This window comes from Mirounga leonina, unplaced genomic scaffold, assembly GCF_011800145.1.
Source record: "Mirounga leonina isolate KUSES-001 unplaced genomic scaffold, KU_Mleo_1.0 Mir_376, whole genome shotgun sequence".
NCBI lineage: Eukaryota > Metazoa > Chordata > Mammalia > Carnivora > Phocidae > Mirounga > Mirounga leonina.
This window is the reverse complement of record NW_023270718.1, coordinates 4254910-4276216: the sequence shown is the minus strand read 5'-3', so window position 1 is coordinate 4276216 and position 21307 is coordinate 4254910. Positions and strand designations below refer to the sequence as shown.

Genomic DNA, 21307 nt, shown 5'->3' with positions numbered 1-21307 from the left:
TCCGCCCACCTGGGGTGCCCCCCTCTGCTGCTTCAGCCCCGGCTCCTCCCCCCGGTCCATGTGTCCGGTCCCGCCTCTCTCTGGCTCATTCGCACCCCCACCCTTTGTGCCCTCAGCGCCCCCCCCTCCAGCGTCTGTGTCTGTCTGTCTGTCTGGGTCACCTCTGAAGCCGGTGGCTGGTGTGTGTGTGTTAGTGTGAGGGGCGGGAGGCTGCCTGTCTGGGGAACTGCTTGCCCCTTCCTCGCTTGGCCACCTCCAGACCCCCCCCAGCACCCCCACACTCAAACCCAGGCAGAAACACACACATACACACACATACACACACGCACACACGCACGACCTCACTTCCCTGGGATTCCCCCTCAACACCCCCGGAGCTCGAGGAGGGAGCCACACACACACACGGGGGGGTCCAATGGGGGCCGGGCTGCCACTGCCGTCCGGGGCTGTTCGGACAGACAGGAGGACACAGGCAGCTGGGGACGCCAGACGCCCGGCCGGACGCAGGCAGGAGGCACAGAGTCCAGGTACACACCATCCATCCGGGTTTGGGGGGCTGGGGCGGGGGGAGGAGACCGGGGGGGGGGGCCCACGACACCCAGGCAGGAGGCTCAGAGTCGGTACAGACAGACAGACCCCTCCCTCCCTCCCTCCCTCGGCCGCCGCAGCCCTTACAGACACACCCCCCCTTCACCAGCCCAGCCCCAGACACCCTGACACACAGATCCTCACCGGGCAGCTGGCAGACGCACGAGAGACCCCTGGGGGCCGGGCGGACCCACCCAGGCCGACACCCCCCAGCTGGGCACTGGTGGCCGAGGGCGGCTGCGGGTGGAGGGTGGCGGCGGCAGCCGCTGCTTGGAGGACCTGGAGCGGGAGGGACTCGCACACTCGCTCTGTTCTCGCACACACACACTCACTCGGGATGCGATTAACATTCAGTCCCCATCCGCCCCTGCCGGGAGACCCATAGCCCCCCCTCCTGGCCTCCCTGGGGACCCCTCCTCCTGCCGGGGCTGGGGGAGGGGGCTGCCCCCCACCCCCAGCTCCCAGCCTCTGCCTCCCTCCTGGGACAAGAGAATGAGGGGTCCACAAATAAAAAGGGAGGAAGTGTGTGTTGAGGGGGGGGGTGGGAGGGGTGGAGAGAGGCAGGGACTCAGAACCCAGCCTTGACATAACAGCTTCCGCCGTGGACTCCAGGGCCCAGGGGCTGCTGACTTCTGCCCCCTCCCCACTTTGAGGCTTGAGAAGCAGGAGGCCATTCCTAGACTTTAGTCTCTGCCGCGCTAGGACCCATCTTTTGGTTTCTCTTGCCCCAGAGGCCAGGCTTGCAAACTAGGTCTCCACCATGAAGCCAGGAGTCCAGGCTCCCAGCCCTCTCCTCTCTCAGATCCAGCAATTCAAGTCCCCAGCCCCCTCCTCCCTCAGACCCTAAAGTCCAGGCCCCAGTGCCTCCTCCCTCAGATCCCTTCCTCCAGGCCCAGTCCCTGTTGGGCACTCAGACAACCTGACCCCCCAGCACAAACCATCCTCAGGGTCCCACCAGTCCGAGACTCATGGATGTCACCCTCAGGCACCCAGTCCATCCAGGCCTCTGAGGAAACCAATATCACTTCTGTTCCTGAGGCACCCTGGCCTCCGTCACCCATGGGTACTCAAACGTCCAAGAGGAAAGCAGCTGTCTGCTTCCTCCTAGACACAGCCTGGCCCCCGGAGTGGCCCTCAGGCCAGCTGCCCAGCCCATGCCCCTCATGCCCGAGAGGCTGGGCCCAGCGTTCTCTAAAGTGGGGGGGTGGGGTGGGAGTGCAGGACACCTGGGCCCCCGCGGGCAGAGCCCAGGAGAGTGTGTGTGTGTGTGTGCGCGCGCGCGCGCGCGCGCGCGTGTGTGTGTGTGTGTGTGTGTGTGTGTGCCTGTGAGGGGGCAGGGCTGTGGGGGGCTGACTCCAGGGTCTGGGAGAGCAGGGGTGAAGACTCACATTCCCGAAAAAGAAGAGGCTGGGGACCTGAATCTGTGGGTCCCAGAGGGAGGAAGGGATTGTGCATCTAGGTTCTCGGGCCAGGATGCTGGAGACACAAGTCGGTGGAGGGGGTACCCTAAGTCTCAGGAAGGGGGGCACACTCTTGGGTCTGAGGGAAGAAGGGGGCTGAGTCCCCTTCCAGAACGGCTCAGACCCAGAAGGGCTCCTGGGTCCTCGGGGATGAAGGTGCTGAGGCGCCAGACTCCTGGGTCTGAGGGAGGGGCTGGGGGCTGCTTTCTGGTCTTTTGGGAGGACTGGAGCTGGAGGCCCCTGAAAGGCCAGCGTCTGGGGCCCTGTCTAGGATTTTAAAAAAACTCGCAGCCCAGCCTCCCGAGTCCCTGACAACCGCAGAGCCTGGGAGGCTGAGCCGCTACCCTCGCAAAGGCACAGGCCGCCTGGAGGAGCAGGTGCCGGACTTGAACTTGGGAGTTTCAGATCCCATCGACCCCACAAATTCCTGACAGGCAGCCTTGGGGGTGCCTTTAGCGCCGATTCCGCAAGCCCGGAGGTGCGGGCATAGGGGGCGCCGGAGAGCCGGAACTCCGCCCTCGGGGGCGGAGCCTCCCGCCGGACTCCTCCCCCCTCCCGCCCTCCTCCCTCTTCCCAGCTCCTGCTCTGCCACCAGCTCCGGCTTCGGCTCCCCCTCCCAGAGCCCCCTCCCCGGAGCGGAGCCCACCCGAGGGCCCCTCTCCCGCCCCCCCCCCCAGCCCAGCTACCCGGCCAGAACATCAGTCCCGGGGGGCAGACCCCCTCCAGCCTGCCTCCCGCCAGCCCAGCCCTGCCAGAGCCCCCTCCCAAAGCATGAATCTCTTCCGATTCCTGGGAGACCTCTCCCACCTCCTAGCCATCATCTTGCTACTGCTCAAAATCTGGAAGTCCCGCTCTTGTGCCGGTGAGACGCCCAGCGGGGCGGGAGAAGGGGGGCAGCGCGGGGGACATCGCAGGACTCGGGGAAGGGTTTGGAGGCGCGAGGGGGACGGGTCTCCCCACCCAGCCCCCCGCTGCTTGCTGGGGATCCCCCTTCCAGTCCGGGGTCACCGGGGGGTCAGTTCCCTCCCCCAGACTAGGGGTGCATACAGTTTGGTGGGGGTGGCTCCTGGCACCCAATTCAGCTCCCCCCGGGCCCGTCTCTGGTGGCCCCGGGAACCGTGGCAGGCAGGGAGGTGGCCCGGAGTTGGTGACGTGGACCGTGGCGGCCAGGAAGGGAGCGGGAGAGCGGCGACCGCTTCCAGGGGGCTGAGGTCAAGTGGGGTCCTTCCGAGGCCCCACCTTGTGTCCGGACTGTGGGAGGACCCTGAGGGGGCCGGGAGTGGCCGTGAGGCCTAGCCTGGGACAGAGCCTCGGGCTGGAGTAGCTTCGGGGCCGGGCTGCCCCCTGGCTGTGGGCCGTGGGAAAGGGCCCTGCTCAGGCGGGGAGGGCTGGGGAGGCCTCCAGGGACAGCTGCACTCTGGAGCCGACTCTGGGCTGGTCCCAGGCGCTGGGCCTTGCTTTATTCCCCAGGCAGCCCACTCCCAGCCTACCCCCCACTCTCTCTTTGGACCGCAGGGATTTCAGGGAAGAGCCAGGTCCTGTTTGCTGTGGTGTTCACCGCCCGATACCTGGACCTCTTCACCAACTACATCTCACTGTACAACACCTGCATGAAGGTAAAGGCTCTACCCCACCTGCTGGGCCCTCCTGAGGGGGGAGCCAAGTGAGGGTCCTAGGGAGGAGGGAGTATGGAGCCCAGACTTCCTGGGCCCAGGGGAGGAAGGGGCTGGGGTTCCAAACTCCTGAGTCCAAGGGAGAGGGGGGCTGGAGGTGAGGACTCCTGGATGTGAGGAAGGAGGGACTGGGGGTAAGGACTGCTGGGTCTGAGGGAGGAGGCTGGGGTCCTGGACTCCTGGGTCTGAGGGAGGAAGCGGCCGGGGTTCCAGACTCCTAAGTCCCAATCTCTTGGAGGCTCAGGCCCTGCACTTTGAGCTGAAGTGCCCTCCTCGTCATCCCCCCTTGGCAGGTGGTCTACATTGCCTGTTCCTTCACCACAGTCTGGATGATTTACAGCAAGTTCAAAGCCACTTACGATGGGAACCACGATACATTCCGGGTGGAGTTCCTTGTTGTTCCCACGGCCATCCTGGCGTTCCTGGTCAACCATGATTTTACCCCTCTAGAGGTAGGCTACCTGGCAGGGTCCTGGTAGTGGTGGGTGGCAGAACAGCTATTGACAGTGGACCCTCTCAAGGGCTTCCTTGTGCAGGGTTTGCCCAGACTTCCTTATTTTATTTACTTATTTTTTTAAAAGATTTTAGTTATTTATTTCAGAGAGAGTTATTTATTTCAGAGAGGGAGCATAAGCAGGGGGAGGGGCAGAGCAGGGAGCCCGATGCGGGACTCAATCCCAGGATCCTGGGATCATGACCTGAGTCTTAGGCCGACACTTAACGACTGAGCCCCCCAGGCGCCCCCACACTTCCTTATTTTAGGACATACAAGTTCAGCACACAGGTTCGGGAGTTGGATGGTATTAAAGCAATAATAGCAGCACTCAGTGTATTCCAGGTGCTGCTCTAAGCATTTCTTTGTACAGCAGCCCCATTTTACAGATGAGGCAACTGAGGCTTAGGGAGTCTGAATGACTTGTCCAAGGTCATTGGCTTAATGAGTAGCTCAGGAATTGGGAACAGGGGCCCTGGAGCCAGACTACTTGGATTTGAATCCCACATTAGCTACTTTCTATTAGCGTGACCTTGGGCATGTGACTTGACCTCTCCATGCCTCAGTTTCCCTATCTGTAAGGTCCCGACCAGGTCACTGTGAGGATTTACTGATTGTGTGGCATGGTCTCATGGTTAAACATAGAGACTGTGGAACCAGAGAGCAGGGGTGATTCAAAAGCCAGCTTCTACTACTCAGCAGCTGTGGGACTTTGGGCAAGTCTGTTATTTTTCTGGGCCTCAGTCTACTTGTCTGTAAAATGGGGATAATCAGTTCCCTCTTCATAGGGTTTTTTTTTTTTTTTTAAGATTTTATTTATTTATTTGAGAGAAAGAGAATGAGAGACAGAGAGCACGAGAGGGAAGAGGGTCAGAGGGAGAAGCAGACCCCCTGCCGAGCAGGGAGCCCGATGCGGGACTCGATCCTGGGACTCCAGGATCACGACCTGAGCTGAAGGCTGATGCTTAACCGACTGAGCCACCCAGGCGCCCTCTTCATAGGGTTCTAATGAGAGGTTCATAGTGGTAAAGCACAGTGTCTGGCCCTAGGTAGCAAGTTCTGTGTCAGTGTTAGTTTAATGACTGAAGTTTAATACCGTGCTGATACTTCTTCTAAAAGTCGTGGTTTTTATTCCATGGCATTTTGGTAGCACCTGTACAAATTCCTGGGAAGAATTTTGAGAGAGCCTGTGCTGAGTTTGTGATCTCCTACCCCTTGAGGCCCAGCGGGAATCAGAAAATCAGAGCAGCCTTCCCTCCCCAAGGCCCCCTCCGGCCTTGCAGGAAGCTGGCCCTGAGTGGCCAGATGTGCTGATGTTTTCAAAAGAGGCCACAATTCAGGAGTTTTCCTGAAAGATCGAGCTTGCAAATTTGGCCACATATTCAAACTATATTTCTTTTTTTATTTTTAAGTTTCTTTTTTGTTGTTTTTTTTTTAAGATTTTTTTATTTATTTTTTATTTGAGAGAGAGAGAATGAGAGAGAGGGAGTACATGAGAGGGGGAGGGTCAGAGGGAGAAGCAGACTCCCCGCCGAGCAGGGAGCCCGATGCGGGACTCGATCCTGGGACTCCAGGACCATGACCTGAGCCGAAGGCAGTCGCTTAACCAACTGAGCCACCCAGGCGCCCCAGAATATTATTATTTTATTGTTATTTTATTTTTAAAAATATTTTATTTATTTATTTATTTGGCAGAGAGAGACACAGTGAGAGAGGGAACACAAGCAGGGAGAGCGGGAGAGGAGGAAGCAGGCTTCCCTCTGAGCAGGGAGCCCGATGCAGGACTCGATCCCGGGACTCCAGGATCATGACCTGAGCTGAAGGCAGTCGCTTAACCGACTGAGCCAGCCAGGCGCCCCTCAAAATATATTTCCAAAAGCACTGTGCAGGCCAGACAAATTTGACCGAGGGCGATGTCGGCTCACAGGTCCCAGGAATGTCAGAGGGAGGCTGCACCGCGCCGTGGCGGGAACCTCGGGCTTGGCTGTAGGTCCTGGTCTTTGCAAACATACTGTCCTCACCCCTTTCCTGGAGCACTTACCCATTTTGCAGATGAGGAAACAAAGGCAGGGGGAAAGCACTGGGGCTTGCTTTAGGTGGAGGTGGCCAGACCAGAACCCAGGACACTTGACTCCAGCTTTTGCAGTTCCCTCATTCAGAGGGGGGAGGTCACTTGTGCAAAGTATTGGCACCCACTGTGTGTCCAGCTCTGCGCTGGCCATTCCACATAGGTCATCATCCTGTCTGACCCCTTGGCCGCCCAGGACGCAGACATCCTCATCCCCACTTCTTGGGGCACTAAGGTGAGGCTCAGAGGGGAGAGCTCACAGGATTTGAACCCAGGTCCACCTGCTCGCAAAGCCCATGATACTAACTGGTGCGTGCTAAAAAAAATTATTATTATTGGGCGCCTGGGTGGCTCAGATGGTTAAGCGTCTGCCTTCGGCTCAGGTCATGATCCTGGAGTCCCGGGATCGAGTCCCGCATCGGGCTCCCTGCTCGGCAGGGAGTCTGCTTCTCCCTCTGACCCTCCTCCCTCTCATGCTCTCTGTCTCTCATTCTCTCTCTCGCAAATAAATAAAAAATTTTTAAAAAATTATTATTTTTTTAAGATTTTATTGATTTATTTGACAGAGAGAGACACAGCGAGAGAGGGAACACAAGCAGGGGGAGTGGGAGAGGGAGAAGCAGGCTTCCCGCTGAGCAGGGAGCTCCATGTAGGGCTTGATCCCAGGACCCCGGAATCATGACCTGAGCCAAAGGCAGATGCTTAAAGACTGAGCCACCCAGGCGCCCCTAAAAAAAAGTATTTTTGAATCATGGACGCAAATTATTCTTTAAGAATTCAGACATCACAGGGCGCCTGTTTCTCCCTCTCCCTCTGCCCCTCCTCCCCGCTTGTGCTCTGTCTCTCAAATAAATAAATAAAACCTTAAAAAAGAAAGGAAGAAAGGGAGCGCCTGGGTGGCTCAGTCGTTAAGCGTCTGCCTTCGGCTCAGGGTCCTGGGATCGAGCCCCACATCGGGCTCCCTGCTCAGCGGGAAGCCTGCTTCTCCCTCTCCCACTCCCCCTGCTTGTGTTCCCTCTCTCGCTGTCTCTCTCTCTGTCAAATAAATAAAATCTTAAAAAAAAAAAAAAAGAATTCAGACATCACGAATAGAGAAATGAACACAATGAAAATGTGACCTTCCGTCTCCTCTTCTGTCATAATCCTCTTCTCCAAGGGTGACCCCAGGGGTAACAGCTGGGCGTGCATCAATTTAATGGGGATGTTTTTTGAGAGCCTCAATACACCTGACTTGCTAAGAGGCGCGCTGGAGGATCCTGAGTGATCATGGGAGTGAATGCTGGAGTCCAGTGCCTGGGTAGGAGTCTATTTCTACCCATATTGTGGCTGTGTGACCTTGGGCCTCAGTCTTCTTCTCTGTATAATGGGGATAACAATAGGATTCACCTCCTGGGATTAAGACATAAGCCAGTTAATACCCATAAGGTGGTAGAGCAGTGCCTTGGATATGGAAATGCTATGTAAGCGTGAGTTGTTACGAATGCACTCTTGATGTTCCCCCCTTTTCTCCCACGAAACCAAAACAACTGAGGAGGAGCCCCACCTGCCACCTGGCCTCGTTCTCTGAGGGGTGGTTTCGATGGGTCTGCAGACCAAAAGTCACCCCAGGTGGGACTTTCAGGTTGCTGTGGACTGAGAAGGAGCTGACAGATGTCTGCAGTCTCTCCTTCCCCCTCCTACGATGCCCTGTCCTGCCCACAAGTGATGATTGTCACTGCTTTCTAAATGGTGGCCGGCAACAGACAAGCCCACGGGGGGCTTGCTCCCATTCACTCACTCGTTCATTCAGGCATCAGATATGTGCCTGGCTCCGTGGCCACAGAGTGAACAAGATGTAGGATCCTGGGCCTCGTGGAGCTCACTCTTGTTCTGCTGAGAGCTGCCAGGAAGGAGAACAGAGGGGGGTGATGTGACAGTCCTGGGGGTAGGACTGGTCAGGGGAGGCCTCTCTCACAGGTGATGGATGAACGAGGCTGCAAGGAGGTGGAAGAGGCGAAATGTGACAGTCTGGGGGGAGAGCTGTGGGAACAGCGAGTGCAAAGGCCCTGGGGCAGGAAGGAGTGTGTCGTATTGGAGTACCGGCTAGGAGGCTGCATCCTGGAGAGCAAAGGAGGGAGTAAGGGACGAGGCTGGAATGGGCCTCGAAGGCCACCATTAGGAATTTGGCATTTATTCTGGTTGTGATAAGAAGCAGTGACTGGAGGACTTCAAGCCAGGGAGTGACAGAGCCTGATTTATGTCTCTAAAGATTACACATTGAATAGCACCCCAGCAAGGGTGGGAAAATCAGCCTCATTTTAGAAATAAGGAGGTGGAGGCTCAGAGAATCTGGGTCTCTTGCCCAAGGTCTCAGAGAAGGGAAATCTCAGAGCCAACATTCCAGCCTGGCCTGCCTCTTGGGAGGGGCATGACTGCAGAGTGCTCCTGAGCACTGCCTCCAAACCCTTGCTTTGCGTCCCAGCTGCGCTGCTTCCTAGCCACGTGCTCCCGGGCAAATCTCTGGGCCTCAGTTTCTTCATCCGTAGAATGGGGATGCCAGTGACAGGCTCTCCCTGAAGGGGTGGTGGCGAGGATTAAGTGGGAGAGTCAGGGACGCGGGTGGAGCTGTGTCTGGCATCACCGTTGGCCCCGCTCAGCATCGCTGTCCCCGTTCTCCCTCCACCATCCCTGCGCCGGTGACCGCAAGGCCGCCCGCCGCTGCCCTCCCGCCTCACCCTGCGCTCTGCCCCCGCTTCTTCGGTTCCCCACAGATCCTCTGGACCTTCTCCATCTACCTGGAGTCGGTAGCCATCCTGCCCCAGCTGTTCATGGTGAGCAAGACGGGGGAGGCCGAGACGATCACCAGCCACTACTTGTTCGCGCTGGGCGTCTACCGCACGCTCTATCTCTTCAACTGGATCTGGCGCTACCACTTCGAGGGCTTCTTCGACCTCATCGCCATCGTGGCGGGCCTAGTCCAGACTGTCCTCTACTGCGATTTCTTCTACCTCTACATCACCAAAGGTAGCCAGCATGGAGGGCCGGCCGCGGGGCATCCTGCCCCGTCCCCAGCTCCCGCCCTCTCTGGGGCCCAGGCTCCGTCTCCCCGGCCCTGTAGCCCTCGAGGGAGGGCAGGCTTCCTCTCCCAGCTTCTGGGGTCCCAGGCTCACCGCCCTCCTGGGAATTCGGACCTCCAGCCCCTGCCTACCTAAGAAGCAAGGCATTGTTCTCCTCGCCCGTGTGTCCCCGAGCAAAGAGCAGCGAGGCCTTGGAGGTGTGGGGTGGGGTGGGGGCTGCGGCCTGCTTGCAGAGCAGCGTCCTCCCTTGACCCCACAAAGAGCGGGCATCCCTCTCCCCAGCCCCTGGGCCTTTGGAGGACAAAGAGACAGGACAAAGAGCGGGCAGGAGTGGCCTCTGACTTTTCCTCTCTCAGAATCTGTCCTAGGGCCTCTTCCCACCCTGAGGTTCCAGGTCCCATAAAGGATCAGAATTCCTACCTCCCCGACCCCAGTAGCGCTCAGAGGAGGGAGAGGCTCCTCTCTGTTGCTTGGTCTCTGTCCTCACCCTCAGGGACTCAGGCCCACCAAGATTCATACATTCGTTCATTCATTCATTCATTCAACCATCCAACAAATGTGTTGAGCACTTTCTGTGTCCCTGGCCGGGGCTAGGCTCTGGGTGTGCAGCAGAAGGAAAAAAGGTGGCCCTCCCCTCCCCTGTGTTCTAATCTGGAGGTGATAGTGAATGAACAAGGAGAGAGAGATGGTTGCAAACAGCAAGAGAGAAAGAAACCAGGGTTGGGTCAGTGAGCAACCGGGGAGGGTGAGGGGGCTGCTTTATATGGGGGGGTGGTCTGAGGAGGTGGCGATGGGAGCAGGGAGCTGAGAAATGAGGAGGGAAAGAGGGGACAGTAAGGGCAGAGCGTGGAGGCCAGCCTGCGGCCTCCAGGCTGGGCGGGGGGGGGGGGGGGGCAGCGGGGGGGCGGTGGCACCTGGCCAGCCCTACCAGGCCCTTGGACCCTGTCCTTCTGAGACCCCTAGGTGCCTCTTGCCTGCATCACTCAGCCCACCCCTGGGCAATTCAGGCCTGTCCTCCCAGCTTATGATGTGGGGCCCTGCGGCTGACCCTCCCGGCCGCTCCACCAGCCGAGCATCCAAGCGGGCGTGGGAGGCTGTCCCCGCCCCAGGGCCCCCCCGGTAATGCCTGCCCGCTCTGTCTCCTCGCAGTCCTGAAGGGGAAGAAGCTGAGTTTGCCGGCGTAGCCCTGGGCCTGGCCATCCCTCTCCTCGGCGGCCCGCGAGAGGTGGAGGAAGGTGCGAACAACGAAGAGCCTTCCCGTCCAGGGGTGACTTTTTAAAGAACCAACCTCTCCGCACTCCCTGGCCCCCCTTCTGCCGGGTTTCAGGGGGGTGGTGGAGGACCCAAGTCTTGGGGAGCTCAGGACCTGGGGTGTTTGTAGTTTTTTGCCTTTTAGAGAAGAAAAAAAAAAATCTTTCCACTATTTAGTTTTTGATTCTGATGACTCCTTTCTCTTCTACTCTCTGGCCCCTGATTTTTATAAACTGTTTTTGAGTGTCCTGTGGGGCGGGGCAGGGTCGGAGATCTTTTCCCTCCCCCAAAGCCCCTCGGCTCCCTTGCAGACCCTACCCCCCAGCTCTGCCCGTTGCCAAACACTAAACCTGCACATACCCGCCTGTCTGACCTCCCACCGTGGCCAAGAACACAACCTCCCCGCCAAACCCCCCAAAGTTCAGGACTGGGGAGAGGGAGGAGGGGAGGGACGGTCTCCCTGACTTTTCAATATAATTTTTTTCCAGAGTTTGGGGTTTTTTGGTCTTGTCCTCATTTTTTGACAATTTAGCGGGGGGCGAGGGGGCCAGACATGGCAAAGGGGGTTGGCCTGAGGGTCACTGTGGTTCAACAGCCACATTTTTGTACAGAATTGATGGTTGATTCTTTGTTCTCTTGAAATAAACCGAGGAAAATGATGCCTCTTTCGCTACTCCTTGCCCTCTCTCTGGTGTTTATGGGGTCCCTCCCGGCCCCTCTCTCTGCTTCTCCTTTATCCCATCGACAGCCTGCAGGCGATTGAGGCCTGGGAGGAGCAGACAGGTGAGAAACTGGGTTCCCCAAGTTTGCTCTGAGCAAACCTCTGAGCTGCACCCTCACTCCTCACGGCTGTGATGGGGAAGAGGTTTCGGGGGGCGGGGTGGTGGGAAAGAGAAGAAAATCTTGAAGATTCTCTTTATCTTGGCACAGAACTTTCCTGGCAGTTCTCCCGAATCCCAGGACTGCAGAGGACCTTCAAGAGCATGTGTTGTAGAGGTTACCAGTGGGCAGCCCCTGTCCTGCCCTCATTTGGCATTTTGTTGAGCCACTCTGTTTTCTTTAAAAAGAAAAAATAAATAAATAAATGGAATCTGTTGCCAGCCTTTAGAAATCAGATTTCCACATTGAAATCTGGATTTCTGGCTTCTCTTGAAAAAAAATCCATCAACCTGACAATGCTGGGTCCTCGCTTCCGGGTGGCAACAGATGGCTGGAGCTGAATGGAAGAGATGTGAGCCTTCCATCACCATCCCCAGGACTTGGCCGAGGGGTTGCTACCATTTATTATCGGGCTGACACGGGCATTTTTTGTTTTTGTTTCATGGAGTTAAAAGAAAAGCCAAATATTTTCCACGTCTCCCTCCTGATCGGCTTCACACCTGGCCTATTATCTCCTTCACTTGCGTTAGCTGCCTGGACCTTGTCAGGCTTTTGGAGTTTTGCCCCCTGGTTCAGGATGGCTCCCTAGATGTCCGCCAAGACCTTCCCGAGCCATGTTCAGTTCTGTCGGATGGCTCTGGAAGCTTCGGCAGGTGGGTAGCTGGAGTTTCCCAAGCCCGCGTGCCTGGCAGTGTGTGTTGCATGGATGAGGCTGCTGGACCCCAACAGCACCCCTGAAGGGGGGTAGTTTGAGTAGTAGGAGGAAACCAGGGCCTAGGGGCAAGGGGCAGAGGTGGCGTTTGTCCCTGAGCTTCCCGATGCCGCAGCCTGCGCATTTAGCCACCTCTATGTAGTTTTTCAACTGTTTTTGCTTCTTTCTTGTAAGCCAAGGCACCTTCTGTTTACAGGAATTTTACCCAGAAGCCTGAGTGGGAAGACGGAGGAACAGTGCCGCTTGGGGTGATTCGGGGGGCGGGGGGGTGGCACCTCTCCGTGTGCAGTCTGAACACCATCAATCGAAATCTGGTCTGAGTCTTTAGTTTTCCAGCCAAGACAGCTTGGCCCGGAGAAATGAAGGGCCACATCCCAGCTTATCCAGCTAGTGACGGAGCTGGGACTAGTACTCAGAGACTTCCTGTTTCGAACCTCAGAACACTGCCCACTCTGCGGCCCAGCTGCTCTTTTCCCAAGATGCCCACAGGGACCATATCCTACTTATTTTTGTACCTTAAGGAGCAAGCATGGGGACTGCCACACAGGAAACCTCAAAAAAAAAAAGAAGGGACCATAGAACCCCCATGTGACCCCCGCCCCCACGACTGGCATCCCTTTGTCCAGTTTGTAAATGAATGCTCTGCAGGCCACGGTGGCCCTCGTGTGGGTTGGTTTTGTTTGGCCTGCATAACATTAACAGTTTTTCTTTCTATTCGTTGCCAACAAACTCCACATAAAAAGAAGTGGATTTCTGATTGTTCTAGAAAAAAACAGAAGGTTCTAGAACTTTGCTGTCCCATACAGTAGCCATTGGCTCCATGCAACCATTAGCACTTGAAATGTGGCGGGTCCAGATTAAGATGGGCTGTCTGCAGATTTCAGAAATTTTGTAGGAAAGAATGTAAGAGAGCTCGATTTTTATACCTAGGACGTGTTGAAATAAAATAAATGATAATATTTTGGATATATTGGGTTAAATAAAATACATGAAAGTTAATTTCACTTGTTTCATCCTGCTTTTCTCAATGTGGCTACTAGACAGTTTAATATTCTGCGGCCCCTCCCACGGCCCCCTGGCTTGCACGACGTATTAATCGGACAGTGCTGCCCTAGACACCCCAGGTGCGTGGTGCTGAATGGTGGGTGCTGAGTGAAAGCTGCCACTCCGAGATGTGGCCCCTGTCCCTGCTACTCCCTTAATGAGTGCTTCACTCACTGGGGTCACCTGCTCATCTTGTGCCCAAGTCCCCAGTTGCCTTCTGGGTTCTAGAATAAATCCCCAAGACAGTCTCGCAAACGTTTGCAGACAATGCTCTGCCCTGATCTCATTCACGGACTCGCCGTCCCCTGTTCCTTGGTTTTGAGTTGGGTCTTGTCACTGGGGTGAGTGGAAGGACTGCCCCCAGTGTTGGCCCTGGTTCTTCCTAGTGCTCTCTCCATGGGCAGAAGCATTTTCTCTCTGCATGTGAGCTTGCCCGACCTTGCGTCAGGGCACCTCGTGCCTCTTTCCTCTGGCCAGGGTGAGGATTGAAGGGGCCAAAAGCGATGTCCCCTTCCTGTCACTGGGGTGTACTGTCGTCCCAGTGGCACCAGATGGAGAGTCTGGGAGGTGGTATGGGAAGTTTGGCCCCGTGCAGTGCAGAGACCCCTGAAGTGACCTCGTAGGATTTCTCCCCACCCCTGGCCACTCAAAAGACCAGAGAGGAACAGACATGAGAAGGACAGAGGGCTGTTTTCAGAAACCCTTCCGGAGGGAGGATTATCTCTTTACTGATGTGGAGGAGGATGTTCAGTTGTCGGGCATCATAGCGAGGCGGGGGGCCTTCGGAGTGGTCAGATAGGGGGGCAGGGCAGAACTGGCATAACTCGGGTTGTTGGGGCCAGTGGTGGGCGTGTTAGCAGGGCTGGCGGCAGAAGGTGGGGAGAGGGTGGTCAGCACCACGCCACCCTCATCCAGGGAGCGCTTGTAAGGGACGGAAGTATCATTCCGGAGATCGTGGAGGGCCGCGTAGGCCTGGAATATCTGCGGGCAGGAAAGGGCATGCCAGAGGCTGGCTTGGGTTAGGCAGGGGAGGAGAGGGACCGGGGCCGGGGACTGGCCTGGGAGGGAGGCCAGGGTACAGTTGTGTTCACTGCTCACTGCACAAGGGCACACAGCACGATGCCTAATGTTGGGCTGCATCTGCATGGGGTAAGGGGAGGCCTCTTTCCAGTTTGTCCAGTCACAGAGAAGACTAGCAGAGGCCCTGGGAGGAGCCCTGCCCCACTCCCAGGGGAGCTGAGTGAGCACGGGAATGTTCTGGCCCCCCAGCCCCGCCCCCCACAGGGGGCCCATCCTCACCCAGATGCAGATGGAGAAGAAAGCGAAGGTGATGGCGGCCTTGGCGCCGCTGCTTCCCAGGAGGAACCCTTTGGGTGGCGAATGCTGCCACTGATTGGCCAGGAAGCAGGAACCCACGAACCAGATGCCTGTCCACAGGACTGGGGGTCGCAGGAGAGAAGAGGGGCAGGGGGAGCCTGGCTCAGGGCGGGTGGGGCTGGGGTCCGGCCGGGTGGCCTCTCCCTCCCAGCCCTCCATAAAGCGCACTGCCGCGCTGTCCGCTACCAGAGCCCACTGGCCACGTGTGGCTGTCTGCATTTCAATCAATTAAAATAGGATTTAAAAACCCAGCTCCTCTGTTGACAGGCCACACTTCAAGCGCTCAGTGGCCCCATGTGGCCAGTGGCTCCCCTACTGGGGAATGCAGGGATGGGACAGTCCCATCTTCACAGAAAGTTCTCCTGGACGGCCCTGGATTCAATAACCTTGAGGGCCCTCCCAGCCCTGAGATGCTGGGATCGGCCTGGTGCGGAGCGGGGAGGAGGAGGTGGGGAGGAGGTTGAGGTCAGACTGAGAGGAGGGAACCCCAGGGTCTGAGGAAAAGGAACTCATTTATTTGGCGCTTCCTGTGTGCCAGGCTCTATCTAGAGTACTGGGCAGTGGTTAGGAGGCGAGACTTTGCTTTGAAGCCTGGAACTGCCCCTCAGCTTCTGTGTGCCCAATTACATAATCTCCTCAAGCCTCAGTTTCCTCCTCTGCAAAATGGGGGTAGGAGCAGGCCTTCCCTCCTCAGGTGGGTCTGAGGAGTCCATGACACAAGGCACGTGGGGCCTCTGGCTCTGTGCCTGACATGTGGGAAGTGCCCAGAAAAGGTCAACATTACTCCAGGCCTCCTTTCTCTCCTTTCATGCTCCGAAAAAGCCCTGCATTGTGGAGGTTTTCATCCCAGCGTCTGAAGCTCAGAGAGGGGAAGAGAGCCGCTCGAACCCACAGGGCGCCCAGGCGCCCGAGTTGAGATTTCAAACTCAGGTCTGCCTGGCTCCGTGCTGGAACCCCACCTCCTGCCCCCGGGGGGCTTTTCAAGAAATGTTCTGTGAAGAAGGGAGGTGAATGCGAGGAAAAAGCAGGGCAGAAGGGAGGCTTCTAGAATTAGCCTGGGGGTCAGAAGAGGTAACCCTTACACTGAGTCTAAAGGATGAGTAATAATTCCCTGGGGGGAAACAGCAGGTGCGGAAGAGCTTCCAGAAGGGAGGGGTGAGGGCTCAGGTCACGTGTGGAGGACGGTGGGCCGGCTGGGTGGGGAAGGGAGGTGTCCCGGGGGCCCTAGGATCAGTCCCAGGGGGCTCACCAGCCAGGATGAAGTCTAGGAGCTGGAAGGCCGTCTTGAAGCGGGTGTTGCCGATGCAGCTCTCGTGGGCGTCCAGGGCGAGGAAGGTCAGGCAGTTGAGGAAGGCCAGGAGGCCGGCTCCCACAGCGAAGCTGCAGGCCACATTGTTGCTATTGAGGACGCAGTGGAGCTTCGAAGACTCAGTCTTGTTCTGGTAGCCGTCGGTCAGCAGGGAAGAGAAGATGATGAGGGAGAAGACCTGGTGGTGCAGGAGGGGCGTTCCCAGCGGACCCGAGCGGAGCTCAGCATTTACCCAAACCGTGCATCCTCCAGGGTCCCTGTCTGGGAATGGTGGGCCCCGCTCCTCTCCCTGTCACATCCTCAGGGCTTCCAAGACGATCCCTATTGCTCCTTACCCCTCTTCTCTCCATCCTAGTTTGGGCCTCATCCTCTCCCCTGTAGAACCTCACCCCAGCCTCCTTCCTGGCCTCCTGCCTCCAGTCTCAACCCCTCTGCTTGTCTCCCGCAAGCCCCCACAGAGGTCCTTTCACACCCTGCCTTCCTGCGTGGTCTGTACTGGACTCGCTCTTCCAATTTCATCTTTCTCTCCCCACTCCCTCGCCCTCTCCCCACCTCCCCCATGCTCCCCTTCTGCCACCCCAACCAGGTACGTGCCACCAAACCCGGGTACTAATACAAAATGCGTAGCGCAGCGCCTGGGACACGTGAGGAGCTCCGGAAGCATTTGCTACCCATGATTATCCTCTGCCTGCAGGCCCTTCCCTCAGCCAGCAACTTCTTCCTCCCCCCTCCCTGCTCACCTCGTTCCTCTTAATTTGTTAAAATAAATTTGTGAAGTACTCCAAACACACACACAAAAGTACAGGGAGAGATGTAACATTCAGTATCTAACAAACGTTACTATTTTTTTTTGTCTTTTCTTTCTTTCCTTCCTTCCTTCCTTTTTTTTGCTTCAGGACTTTTTTTTAAAAAGCCAGCATAGCTTCAGTGATCCGGCAGCGTCTCGCCTGTACATGCTGCAGACAGCATCCTCTAGTACAACAGTCTGCGTCTGCGCTTGTCTTCTGCGGTGTTTACGTATTAAATGCCACTGAAGTACCCCACGAGCGTGAGCCCGAGCCTGAGCCAGCCTCATAGCCACCCTAGGATGTGGGTACTACTAACAGCCCCATCGCTTTAGATAATGGATCCAAGGCACCGAGAGGCTGAGGAGTTGCCCAAAGCCAATCGGCTGGCAGGTGCGGGTACCTGGGTTTGAATGGAAGCTGCCCAGCTCTGGAGCCTGCTTTAAGGCCCTGCTGTACTGCCTCAAGCTGAAATCAGCCGTTTGGAGGGCAGGGTTCCTAGCAGTGCTACTCAGTGAAAGGTTTAAGCTCCAGTGACTTGCCCCCAGATTGTCACCATGCCATGGGGTAAGGTCCACGCCAGATATGGAAGGAACTGGTGTGTGTATGGTGGGTGGTAGAAGTTGCTCCAGGGAGGCTTTCTGGAAGAGGTGATGGCTGTACGGAGTGACGCAGGACGAGAAAAGTTGTCTGGAGGGCAATAGGGAGCCACAGCAGAGTTGCGAGCAGGGGAGGGCAGGGGCGGATTTGAGGCCTGGGTAGAGACAGACTGGAGGGGGTGAGACTGGAGGTCAGGAGGCCAGAGAGGAGGCTGTGGCCTGGGTCAAGGTTTGAGCCAGTTTGGAAGTCGTGGGGTTGCATTTAGGAGGAAATAAGGTGAGGTCTGACTTGCACATTAAAGAATGAGGAGATTTTCAGGCAGACGGGGACGAAGGACATTCCTGGGGGGGGGGCAAACTGTGTGTGCAAAAGCCAGATGCTGCAGAATGGGGCTCCTTCAGGGACTGGACAGAAATCTCACTGAAGGGATGGAGGGTGAGATGAGGCTGGAAAAGTGGGCCGGAGCCAGAGCCTCAGAGGCCTTGAATACCAGATGGAGGGGCCTGGACTTGGGAGCCATGGAAAGTGAAATTTCTTACTTGGATTTAACTTCAGGTGTGGAAGGGTTCTGAGCAGAGGGTGGCCGGGGTCAGACTTGGCCCTGGAGTCAGAGAAAAATCTCCAGGTTTGCGATGGGTTGGAGGGGGCAAGACGAGAGATAGATAGAGAGAGAGACCAACAGACCACAAAGGGGATTGGTAGGAAGGCCCAGGCAGAAAAGTTGAGGCCTGAGCTGAGGTCAGAGCTCTGGAGTCCCGTGATATTTAGGACGTAAAATTGGACTTGGTGAATGATTGGATGTGGCGGTGTTGGGGACGGGAGTGGGGGAGTAGGTGAGGGGAAGGAATTCACTAGGATTTGAACTCCTCCTGGATAGGGGACCCTTCTCTTCTATCCCCACCACCAGCTTGGACCTCAGCCAATGTGTTTTGTGAAGGAGTCACTTTGGACCCTTCTTTGTTCCTGCCCTGCCCTTCAGATAGGGATGGAGGAGGCAAAGGATCAACCCCTAAACTCCTCAGCCTTTGTCCATCCTCCTCTATCCTTTCCCTTAATTGCCTTCTCTGAATACAAATCATAATATAACAATGACAACCAGTCCCTCTTTCGTCTGGCACTTTAGCATTATCCAAGGCTGTTCACATCCATTCCTGGTTTTGGAGCTAGGAGTCCACAGAAGGGGAGCATCTCGCTCTGCTGCTTGGGGACAGAGCCAGGTCAAGGACTGGAAGGCCCATCGATCACTCGAGCCTGTATCCATTTTACCTGCACTACCTCCCTCGAACCAGCCCCACGTGGTAGACGTCACTGATTCATTTCTGTTTCACAGGTGATAAATCGAAGCCATTATAGTGGAGTGGAAAGAGCCAGACGCATCCAGCTCCGTCAGCTGTGTGGCCTTGGGCAAATCATTCGCCTCTTGGAGCCTCGGTTTCCCAGTCTGTCTCGGTGCTGTGAAGAGGGGGTGGGGGCCTAGGCCTGATGATGGTTCTCATGATTGGCCAGAGATGGGAAGTGTCCTCTCAAGGTCAGTCAGCAAAGCAGGGGGTACTGGGATCTGGCCCTCCTGACTTCTGAGCCTGTGGGCTGTTCGTCCACTGACCCCGAAAACCTTGGGCTGTGGTGTGAGCACCGGGCACTGGAGACTCAGGGAGGGGGCTCAGCTGGGCAGAGGGGGGACCCAACCCCCTGAAGCCAGAGTCCAATTTCCTTCCATGCCCTCCTTGGCCTGTCCCCAGGGAAAGAGCAAAGATCCATCAGTTAAGGCACCAGCAGGCAGGCGGCAGTGAGAAGGACAAGAGCACCAGCTGCCCAGAGACTCCCTACCGAGGAGCCAGGCCAGGGGGGAAGGACGAGGGCGGGCGGGAGGGAGGGAGGATGGAGGCGGCGGGCAAAGTCCGTGACCAAAACGTCTGGCACGGTCTGTGGCCTGCCCTCCCCCTTCCCCACGCCTGTCCACGCCAGCTGGGCCTCCTCCCTTGCCACCCGCTTTTCCTTCCAAAGCTTTGGAGGTGTGAGAATCCTTTGACTTGCTCGCCAGCTGGGTGATGACCTTGGGCAAGCCACTCAACCTCCGTGAGCCTCAGTTTCCCCTTGGGTTGAACAGGGGTAGTTAACGGCCATGTCATCGGGTCATGGTGAGGAGCGGAAGAGCTAATGCCCATGAGGGACTCGGAACTGGGACGTGGAATTCCTAATTCCCCTCTTCCCCTGGGGAGGAATGGCAATGTACACGAGTCCCCATCACCCTCGGCCCCCCAAGCCCATCCCTCTCCTTGCTCACAGAAGTGACGTGTCCTTAATAATAATCGCTATTTAAAGCATGATTAATACTTTCCAGGCCCATGCTTATCAGTTTAGGGACATAAACTGGTTTCACTTTCAGAACAGTTTTTCCTACGAGCATGGTATCAGGGCCTTTTCTTACACATGAGGGTATGAGAGGTTCAGAGAAGTCAAGTCACTTTCTCAAGGTCACACAGACATAGGGTGACTGGGTACATTATCCACCAAAACAGGGCACTTTTGGGAATGAAGGGTGACACTAGAGCTGATTCAACCAGGCGCGGCCCAGGCAAAGCAGGGAGTGTGCCATCCCACGTGGGCAGCATGTGGCCGAGCCAGGATTCTAAGCCAGGCCCTTGGGATCCTTCTCCAGGTTCCAGAAGGGGTAGGAAGGAGAAGCTCTGGGTTAGGACCCTGGATTTGATCCACCTGCTCCCATGACCCCAGTCAAGTCTCATCATCTCCCTGGGCCTCAGTTTCCAGCTCTGTCAAAGGAGAGCAGGGGAGTTGGCCAAGCCCAAAGCCCAGATCCACAGCTCTAACCCCCTCAGGGACTGAGGTCCAGAGAGGCTCTGTGATTGGCTCCAGGTCACACAGCCGAGTCTGGGCTGAATGAAGATTTGAGCCCGGGTGCCTTGACTCTGGGAATGTGGTAATTAATGATCAAACACCTATAAAGCCCTCGCTTGGCACAGTGCCTGGCCCACAGTGACCCCTCCCCCAATGCCTGGTATCTTAGCTCTACATGACGTACTCTCGTCCCCCTCTGCGTACCTCTTCCTTCCCCCAGGGCCCGGCCCCTGCTCCTGTCCTGGGCCTTGTCTGAGAGGTGCAAAATGAACAGGCTCTGGCATTTCACAGATCCCGGTTTGAATCCTGGCCCTGCCTCTTACTGTGTGCGCTTAGCCAACACTTGTCCAGTGGAACTTTCCGCCATGGTGGAAATGCTCTAGATCCACTGTCCACGTGTGGCTGGTGGGCATCTGAAAGGTGGCCACTGTGACCACCTTTCAAAATGAAATCTTTTATTTAATTAGTTTAAATTGCAATAGCCACATGTGGCTTGTGGCGACCCCATTGGACAGTGCAGCCTTTAAACAATGATTTCTAAAAAAAAATAAAATAAAAAGTGATTTAACTTTCTCTGATGCTCAGTTTTCTTATCTCAAAAATGGGACGCATAGCACGTACTTGGAAGTGTTGTTTCTTCCTCTGAGAGTTAATAAGCGCTCAGAGTAGCACAGGGCCTAGAGTGAGGTGCTCAGTAAAAGGTGACTTCAATGATTAGCTCCCTTTTGTTTTGTTCTCCCAATCTGGCCGCTTCCTCCCCCTACACCCCCCCCCACTCCCTCCACACTGTGTCTGAGAGGTGAGAACTCCTGTTTCCTGTCACCCATGGGGCAGTCGGGCCACAGGAGGGCCTCACCCCTCCAATGATCCGGATGATCGTCTTTGGCCTCTTCAGAAACTGCACGGCTTCACCGTCAGCCAGGTCCTGGAGGCTTTCAGGGATGTGCATGGCAGCTGCTCTGCTTCTGCCGTCCTGGGGGGTGTGAGTGGGGACGCTGGGTACCACCGGCTGGTCGCTGCCGTCCAGGGGCTGCAGGCCCACCCTGGGCTCAGCTGCTGCAAGACAAGACGGATGGTGGGAGGTCAGAGTCAGAGGTGTGGGGTGAAGGAGCTGCCAGGGGTCCCAGGAATAGGGGCATGGGGTAGAGGGTTCTGG

At 56.6% G+C, this 21307-nt stretch overlaps 2 protein-coding genes across 2 annotated transcripts; one reads left to right on the top strand and one right to left on the bottom strand.

Moving 5' to 3' along the window:
• Nucleotides 1–2628: 2628 nt before the first annotated feature.
• Nucleotides 2629–11265, top strand: KDELR1 (KDEL endoplasmic reticulum protein retention receptor 1). Its single transcript, XM_034986905.1, has 5 exons — nt 2629–2910; nt 3564–3664; nt 4015–4173; nt 9033–9285; nt 10488–11265. Exons 1-5 carry the CDS (start codon nt 2820–2822, stop codon nt 10520–10522), a joined length of 639 nt encoding a protein of 212 aa, XP_034842796.1. The 5' UTR covers nt 2629–2819; the 3' UTR covers nt 10523–11265.
• A 2706-nt stretch (nt 11266–13971) lies between these two features.
• On the bottom strand, nt 13972–21100 carry SYNGR4 (synaptogyrin 4). Its single transcript, XM_034986564.1, has 4 exons — nt 21008–21100; nt 15851–16088; nt 14524–14663; nt 13972–14205 (listed from the first exon to the last, which is right to left on the bottom strand). Exons 1-4 carry the CDS (start codon nt 21098–21100, stop codon nt 13972–13974), a joined length of 705 nt encoding a protein of 234 aa, XP_034842455.1.
• Between the last annotated feature and the right edge of the window lie 207 nt (nt 21101–21307).

Bases quoted from the DNA above. Each gene is read 5' to 3' on its own strand.
- KDELR1 (XM_034986905.1), top strand. From the start codon at position 2,820: ATGAATCTCTTCCGATTCCTGGGAGACCTCTCCCACCTCCTAGCCATC. The intron at 2,911-3,563 runs GTGAGACGCCCA...TTTGGACCGCAG, and splicing joins GAAGTCCCGCTCTTGTGCCG to GGATTTCAGGGAAGAGCCAG. The intron at 9,286-10,487 runs GTAGCCAGCATG...GTCTCCTCGCAG, and splicing joins CTACCTCTACATCACCAAAG to TCCTGAAGGGGAAGAAGCTG.
- SYNGR4 (XM_034986564.1), bottom strand. From the start codon at position 21,100: ATGCACATCCCTGAAAGCCTCCAGGACCTGGCTGACGGTGAAGCCGTG. The intron at 16,089-21,007 runs GTGAGGCCCTCC...CTGCACCACCAG, and splicing joins TCATCCGGATCATTGGAGGG to GTCTTCTCCCTCATCATCTT. The intron at 14,206-14,523 runs GTGAGGATGGGC...TCCTGCCCGCAG, and splicing joins TCTTCTCCATCTGCATCTGG to ATATTCCAGGCCTACGCGGC.